Source organism: Sminthopsis crassicaudata, chromosome 5 (genome assembly GCF_048593235.1).
Source record: "Sminthopsis crassicaudata isolate SCR6 chromosome 5, ASM4859323v1, whole genome shotgun sequence".
NCBI classification, from domain to species: Eukaryota; Metazoa; Chordata; class Mammalia; order Dasyuromorphia; family Dasyuridae; genus Sminthopsis; species Sminthopsis crassicaudata.
Genome location: NC_133621.1, coordinates 154,409,519 through 154,418,678, shown reverse-complemented (window position 1 = coordinate 154,418,678; position 9,160 = coordinate 154,409,519). Strand labels below are relative to the sequence as shown.

At 31.8% G+C, this 9,160-nt stretch overlaps 1 protein-coding gene across 5 annotated transcripts in view; it reads left to right on the top strand.

Moving 5' to 3' along the window:
- Window positions 1-1,610: 1,610 nt before the first annotated feature.
- Window positions 1,611-9,160, top strand: part of PCLO (piccolo presynaptic cytomatrix protein) — a 520,130-nt gene continuing 512,580 nt past the window's right edge. For all 5 annotated transcript variants that reach the window (XM_074268505.1, XM_074268506.1, XM_074268503.1 and 2 more), the window contains exon 1: window positions 1,611-2,231. In XM_074268505.1, the coding sequence (XP_074124606.1) occupies window positions 1,972-2,231 (260 nt within the window). In that variant the 5' untranslated portion in view covers window positions 1,611-1,971. The remainder of the gene's footprint in view (window positions 2,232-9,160) is intronic.

Below are 9,160 nucleotides of genomic sequence, written 5' to 3'. Positions count from 1 at the left end.
CCTAAATGGGGAGAATATGAGAGAATCATGTTATATAATTTTGGAGACTGAATTTAAATAATATGGAGATGAGAAACAATATAATTCTTTAATTTTTTTCTCCTTCTTCCCCCTTATTGATTTTCACTTTCTTCACTTTCAAATATATATATGCGCACATATGTATCTATTTGTTTCTGATTTCATTAATACATTTTATCTTTATAATTTGAAAGTTACATCCTAATATACTTAGGGATATATTATGCAATAGTTACTAAATATGTTCTTGTTCTGCTTTGTTGATTTGAAAAAAGTACAAAGACTGTTAAAGAAATGATTTATATTGTTAACCATCAGAGCTTTTATCCATGGTCTAATGATTATATCTTTAGAAGAGAATTTTGATTGGAATGTAGATATACTGCAAAGTGGATCAGATGTAAATCTTGGTAACCTGATGTGCTCTTAGTTTAAAAATGGCTTCTCTTCTAGACACCTGATCTCTAGAACATGGCTTATGGTATGATTTCATTTTTAAACTGTGAACAAAATTCTCCTGCAGAAATTCAACGTGAATTTGTTTGAGAAAATGGACATTATGACAAATTGTGTTGAAGTGATTTTTAAGTTTTAGGAAAGCAGGCAGGCAGAGCACAAATGAAGAAACCATTTTGGACATACTTGAGAGAGGAGGAAATTTTTTGTTTTAAATTAGAGCTTCATCAAGCCTAATTATTAACTCTTCATCTTTTAAGGTGTCTTTGTCTAATAAAATACTATCAGTCTTCAAAGCAACTACTTGAATCACACATTTTAATTTTCATTTATATTCCTTTGACAGTTATGAGGCTTTTTCCCCCTTAGACTTTTGACCATGGACTCACTTGGCAAGAGGAATATTTTGGGGTAGACTAGAAACAGCAAACTGTATAACACCTACCACCAAAGGAAAAGATGTTATGTATGATTTCTGTTTTAGTAGTCAACAATATAAAGATCAATCATTTAAGTGTGTTCCAGTACTGTGCTAGTATCACATATGGAACTACGAATCCCATAATTCTCTACAAATGGGAGAATCCATAGACCTAGGGAATAGAGTATTTATAAATTTTCAAATCTTATCTGGTTTACGGAAAGTACACTATTTAAAGGAGCTCTTACTTAATGTTCTAAGGAGTTCGAATTAAATGGATTAACTTTATCAATATTTAGAAATTTAGGCGCCAAGAGGCGCTAATCTTTCTCAACTACCTTTTAGCTAATTAGAACACAATTACCTGATCCCTTTTCAAGGGTCTCTTAAACTGTATCTTTCCTGGGAAATATAAACTACAAATCCCATGAGGCAAAGCAGAACATAAAGCCCCTGGACTTCTTCCAGTAGGTTAAAATCCAGATTAAGGCATCTAGAGTAATGCCTGAAAAACAAAAATAAAAACATACTGGACTTTGCCCCCTAGGCTGCTTCTCTATTAACTTGCTATACCTTTAAAAACATTAGTGTGAGTTGGCTGAAGTAAAAAGGAATATCTGAGTGGGAGTGGCTGGGGGTGGTGGTGGAGAAATCACCTGTTCTAAGAGGAGCATGCTCACTGAAGAGGGAGGGAGAGGAGGTGGAGGAGAAAAGGAGGGAGGGGACAGGATCAGCCTAGCACAGCTCAGATCTATTTCTTCTCCAGCTTGGGAAGCAGGAGCTGCAGCAGCCAGGAAGGATCTCTAGCAAACGTTGTTTGATACCGGCCAACATGGAGGAAGCAAAAGTGGTAGTTACCTGCGAACAGAACTAATCCACCGGCTTCCGCTTTAGCCATCCAGCTGTGTACTTGAAGAAGGGAGGGAAGCCTAATCCTTCACCCGTGGAAGCACATCTGTCTACACGCCCGACAGCAGGAGTAAAAGGGGTTATTTTCCCCTGCTGGCTGCCTGCATCTAGCCTAAGAAGCAAAGGAGGGTGGGGAGCTCGCCTCTGAGGAGCCTCCCTGAGCCATGGGCAACGAAGCGAGCTTGGAAGGGGAAGGTCTCCCTGAAGGGTTGACAGCTGCTGCGGCGGCGGCAGCAGCAGCCGGAGGAGGGGACGGCGGGGCGGGGAGCACCTTACACACCATGATCCCGGCCGGCATGGAGGCGGATCTGAGCCAGCTGAGCGAGGAGGAGAGGAGACAGATCGCTGCTGTCATGTCAAGGGCGCAGGGGCTGCCCAAAGGAAACGTCCCCCCCGCCGCAGCGGAACCACCTTCTATGCAAAGGCATGCACAACATTATATATATACATGTGTATATATGTTTATGCATACGTGTTACGGCTTCTTAGGCACATATGTGCGAGCACGTATGAGTGAGGATAGTGGTGCATAGATGTAACCTCCCTTTATTTTATTCTCACTAATGGGGTGGGGATACAGTGATCATATGCCATCTGGATGGGTGAGGGAAAAAAGGGATTTGTAGTAGAGTTTCGCTGAAATGGCCAAACATTACATTATTATGGGGTTTTAGTATGGTTTTAAGTTGTAATTCTGATCTTTCAGATTCTTCTTATCCGATGACAGCCAGAAACGTTTCTAATATATTAATCTGGAAGCATTCCATTAAAACAACACGGGATGTGTTATGAGCAAAATTATCTTTGGGATTATCAGAAATTTCTTCCCATTATACATAACAATGATATATTTATTAATATCTTCCGTTCTCCTGGTGATTGTTTCTCTCTTTTTTCCCCCCACTTTTAATGGAAATCAAAAGGCATAGCTTGAACAGAACTATTTTATGAGAATAATGAAGCATCTTGTAATATATACCAAAGACTGGTATTTTTCTGACATATCTACCAAAATAATTTTAATTTTATGAATCTCTCCTTTGCATATACCAAATTACACTTTATTTCATAGAAATACATGTTGTAACTTCACTTAAATTGGAAATAATTTATATATATTTTGTAATTTACAGTGTGTATTTATAAAACGATGACAAACTCCTTAGTTATCTTTCCTGGCAAATGAAAGAGTTAGATGATTAATAGTAATCTGATAATGTTCTCCCCATTTTCTTCCTTCCTGTCTCCAAAAAATTGTTTTTCTTTAATTAGTAACAGCAAGAAGTGTGCACACTCATGAACAGAATTCGTGGTCAGCTCTCATTATTGTAAACAGGCTCACCACCTCTGGGAAGAGAAAAAGGAGCACTTCCCTATCCATGGTCCTGAAATGAGTCTATCTCTGGGATCACAATCTAATAGGGAAAACACTGATCCTTATTTTCTTATAGAGAAAAAGACTAAAATTAGGGGAGAAGGAAAACTAATACAAACCAGGGCATAAATTCTAATTTATTTATTTAAAATAAATAGTATTTTAATTTACTTGAGATAATGTTTCTTTTAAAGATAATTGAAATAGGTAATATATATATATATATTTAAGAGAAATGTTTAAATTATTCTAAGAAAATTATATTATTTTAATATTGAACATTTTTCTCAAAATCTGAGAAGATTCCTTTTGATTATAAAATATTAATGTATGAAGAAAACTACTATTCCCATTAAACTTGTGACTCTTCTAACTTTGAAAATATGCAATTTCAGCATTATTTCAGAAAATTGGGAAACTTTAGAAATTTTAGTTTTTTCTATGTAATTTACATTTATTGAAAACTTGAATTATTAGAAATTATGAATCAAGATTCAGTATTATTTCTTAGATTAATATTAAATAACACAACTTTTTAGGATCATACAATTGGTAAGGAGATTCTTAGTAATTCACTACCAGTTCTGTGATATTACAGGTAAGAAAATAGAGGCCATCTGTCTTTTACAATTAATTTGTAATAATTTTCCATTGTCTCATAACAAGTTTTTTTCAACAGGTTCAGGATACTGGTTAAATAACAGGAAAATACTAGGTGTGTGTTTTTTATTTTGTTTTGTTTTGTTTCTAACTTCTGTTTATACTATAGCTTAAAGAACAGCATGATGATCTGTAAATCTGTATGTAATATACATAATACTTTTTGCCTTCGTCACACTCACATAATTATTGCTTCTACAACAATTCTTATGATCAGTATGATTTTTAGTCCCAAGATATTAGTGTCAGATATAACCCACAGAGAAGAAATATATAAATTTTCTGATATTTATGTTGCATTCCATTTTTCAAAGATATAGGCTCTTGTAAAGGACTTCAATTTTTTTCCCCTTTTTAGGAGGCTATTATTATAATCAGAGCACACAGTTCCTCTCAATAATGATAAAATATGAAACAAATGAGCATGTCTGTGTGCACAAACTCACATGTATTCACACCTCTGGATTCCATATTGACTATCCTAAATAGTCTTGATAAATTAGTAAAATCACCTACCCTATCAGTGCCTCAGTACCTTCATCTATTAAATAGGCTTGATAATACCAGTCTTAATGCATTATTTATATGAAAGCTAATTAAAATTTAACAGCTTACTGAGAAATTTAAGGCATTATATTATTTTGAAGTGGTATTAGTTATATTGTAGTCTGGTATGATTGTTTCTTTTTCTTTTCTTTTCTTTCTTTTTTTTTTTTTTTTTTTTGGACTTAATACTTTAAACATTTTGTTTGCTTCAGTTTTTCATTGTAGTAGTGATTTGTTTTGTACTCTCCATAAATTTCATCTTATGTGACTTATGAAGAGGCAGCATGATGTAGTGGCATGAGATTTGGAATTGAAGTGAAGAGATTTAGCTTCAAGGGCTGATTGCTGTTGTCTAGCTATTGAGAACTTTGGGAAAAATCATTTATTCTTTCTGCACTTCAGGCTGATGAAATCTAAGATCACCTTCAGTTCTCCAATTTTATGTATTTCAGCTCTATGCTTAGTAAAGCTGGGAATCTATTAATAGTGTTTGATATTTCTGTTGATTCTTTTATACCTCCTTGGCACAACACATAGTATTATGATTGTTGTTTAATATAGACACTCAAAAGATATATAAATCCATTAAAATTAATATTGTGTGTTTTCCCTTTATAACTGTCAGGGGAAATAATTCAAATTTCATGATAACAGATGAGTAAAATCAAAAGAAGGAGTAGGGCATGGGGAGTTAACATGGTAGAAGATTAGAGGTGACAAAGGAGGTATTTCTGGTAATTTTGATACTTTGTATACACATGAGAAAACCCTTTCCAACTTAATATTTTCTTCATCTACAGATGGGCCAATTTTAAAATACTTTATTGATAGTCAATTCTAATTAGTGGGATATTGAGTTAGAAATCTGAGGTTTTCACCTATACTATGCTCATTTGATATCCCCTTGAGCATTTTTTCCACCTCTCCTAGGTAATGACTATATTTAACCTGCTTTCTCATGAGATAATGTCCAAGTTTAAGAATATATTTATTTTTGTCCAGGTTTAATAGAATATGCTTATTTTTATTTTAGCAGTTTGAAAGTGGAACTATGGAATTGAAGTTTTGATCATTGTAGTTGGGGAAAGATTGTAACAGTATATCATAATTCAATGATTTTCTAATAATTTCTAATAATCTAATAATTCAATATTTTCTTTTTACTTATTATTTAACTGCATAGGTGCTATAGTAAGAGATTATTAATCATGCAATTATGATTGACTGAGATGTACATCTTTAAAAATTTCTGGTCACATAATTATTATATCTATATTTCATTTCCCCTTATTTTACACTCGAGTAATATCACCTTTGATAGCTACTAGCTATTAATCTCTCTGGTTCTTTAGCTATCTATATCCATATAATAAATTAGTAGTAAATATTGCCAGGAGTGAGGTCATTATAATGGCATATATATTTTCTAACAATGAAAAGTCTTAAATTTTACATAATTAGTGTTTCTTTCTAATTAATGCTGGTGAAAATAGTTATTGTTATAAACAGGTAAAAATTTCAGTGTGACTATTTGTATACTTTCCAGGTAACTCATGTATGACTTGAATGTTTGTGGTCTAATCATAAGAAAACAAAACAGTCTAATCATAATAAAAGAAAGGATCACTTGTTGGAACTATAAACTCTTTTCTATCAGAATATGATTCTATATAATGATGGTTTATCATGAATTCTGTCCAAGGAATTTTATTTACTGAATTACTAAAATAATTTGTATTAAATTAGTATCAGCTATAATATAATCCCTAGGTGCTGAGTACAACATGTAAGCTTCAGAATATTCTAAATTAATACCATTTATCTGTGATTTTCCCCCTAGAGCAGAGCAGCTAGAAATGCTGTCTACATTAACACAGAGAAATTGCTATGTGAAAATACCTTATAGTTGAGAATTTCAATTCAGTAATTGTATAATAATTTGTCTAGGAAATTACATTCCTTGCCAAATACTCCAAAAAAGGTCAATCTTACCCATAACATGTTCTCTGAGGTGAATATGATTTGTATTATTATATCAACTAACAATATTTTTATATGGTGGTCAAATTTTTACATTTAAGTTTTGAAATATTAAAGCAGTTTAGTGTCCTATTAGTTTTCCTCTTTTTTTTTTTTAACATTTTTTATAAAGTTCTTTCAACTTTTTCTTATTTAATTATGAAATTTGTAGAGACCATCTTTTGAAATATTTGGAGACCAGATTTAATTTCTAAGTAAAGGGATAGAAATATAGTTGCTAACAAGGATACCTTAAGCAAATTGAAGAAGATGGCTTAGTTTATATTGAGTGAATGTTTGACCTATTAGAAACTCAATGATAAAGGTAAATTAAAAGTCCAGAGTTATTTTTTCCCTAAAAAATTCATAGAATCTGTGTGTCTGGTTTCATGTTAATAAAGTGGTGAGATGTCCTCCTTTTATTTCAACTTCATAATATGAGTTACATGTTTTTGTTTTTTTTTAAATACATCCTATTTGGGCTTGTACTCTGATATCTTTATGTAAAATGATAAATAATAAAAATAATTGCTTACAATTACATGATATGTTACAGCTTATAACAATAGTTATTATTCATATTTGAGAAGTAAGAAAGCTGATTAAAAAATGCTAAGTGACTTTCTTACAGTTTTATATTCTAGAAAGTATTGAAGTCAAATTTGAATAAGGGACTTTAAAACTTGGAAGCTTAGTGCTCTTTCTATTATATAAAACAGAAACATGTAAAGAATTAATATTTAAATAACATTAATATAAATGCTTGTTAGAAATTTGAAATTGGACAACCTTGAAATTTTCATAGTTTAAAAGTAAAATATAAAGTTTAGCTTCTCGTTTTAATTTAATTAAGAACTACTGAGACATGCTATTTTTTATACCTGCTCATCTCATTGCATTTATCAGTACCAATAATTGCTATTGTTCTTTTTATTTAAAAATTTTGCATGAATTAACTGTCATTAAGTTATTTTTATTTTTAACTTGGTTGATTAAATGTGCAAATTCAATTTTCATCTTCCTCCCATTCTATGTGAACAAAAAATAAAATAAAATAAAATAACTTTTTCCTTTTTAACAGATATTCATTGTCATGCAAAACAAACTTGTCTTCCTTTTAGAAATAAATTTATAAGTCACTTTTCAACATATATTAGATTTTCCAATTGTCCCTAGTCTTCTACATAGTGAAGTAAGTAATTTCTTGATTAAGTTGTATCTGAACTGAATTCAAAGCTCACATATTTGTCTCTCAACTAGTAAATATTATATTCAGCTTTGGTATCCACAGAACTTGAGGGTTCATTTTTGCTCCAAAATAATAAATGATATTTCTGTGAATATAACAGCAAACTGAAAGTAAAGAGATGTGGGTCTTTTGTAGCCCCAAGGCCAATATCTTGACTACTGGGACAAATCACTTTTCTCTGGCTTTTATTGCCTTCTTCATTAACATGAAATGGTTAGACCAGGTGATACTTGAGGTTCCTTGTAGGTCAGATATTCTTTGATTCTAAATTGCTTTGGTTCATTCTTCATTACTTTCTCTTAATCAAAGGGAACAGTTATTCACTGAAATTAAAAGGCAATCCATTTATGAAGTGAGCAATTACAAAGTGATTTATTCCATGTGAATGAATTTTTTTTTTTTCAGTATAGCATGTTCTATTAGCATCTTCATCAGTAGAGAATGCTTTATTAAAAAAGTTAACATCATGGATCCCTGTAGAACTCAAATGTATTATGAAAAAAGATCAGCCATTTAAAATATATAATTATAGATATTTGAAAATGCATCATGTCATCAAAATAGTCAAATAAAATCCATCTTTTGTTTCTTTCTGTGCCCTGGAAAGAAATGTTATAAATAATAGGCAAAGCAGAGATTTGCGTTAATTAGGAAATTATCATTCTTTAGTATTAGCAAGCAACAAATATAAACCATATTATAAGCATTTAGGAAAATGGTCATTATGGAAGTTCCTGATTCTAAGTAACTCACAGAACCTTTTTTTTTGGGGGGGGGATAGATTATTTAAATTCATTCTTCAGTATTAGCTAGAATCCAGAAGGCATCTCTAAGGTTGTTTAATGTTCACAACTATAGAACTTTTTAGAAGTCCTCTTCAGTTTTTGTCATTGTTGTGACTCAAATAAGTATTTCTAAGAAAGTTTAATTGTGAAAGAGCTTACATAGGAACTGTTATCTGGAAATAATTCCAGCACAAAATGGTATGCTTTCCCTCTAGAATATCTAAGCATTAAGTATTGATGAATATATTTTGTGGGAATAGTATATAAGAGCAATGGAGCCATTATGTATATATTTATGCATCTGTGTAGATGTGTACAGACACTGGTAGATATATGTAGACCCCCATTTTATTTTTACTAGAGATGTTAGACATTTATTTATTAATATATTACAATTTCATTTATGGGAATTTCTATCCCTCCTTTTCTTTGCTAATGAAGAACTGGCTATAGGCCTTAAATAGACATTTAACTACCTCTTTTCTGCATTTCATAGGAATCCTAGGATTTTACAGCTGGAAGGGTCCTTAGAGATCATCTAGTCCAATGACCTCATTTTGTAGATGAGGAAATCTCAAAGTAAGGGCATGACTTCAAAGTATTTAAAAACCTAGCCACTGATATGCAATAAATTAGAAGTCAAATGTCAGCTACAAAGCAAATTTTAAATAAAATCTGAATTTATCTACTATTTAAATTTACTTTCTGGATTATTTCTA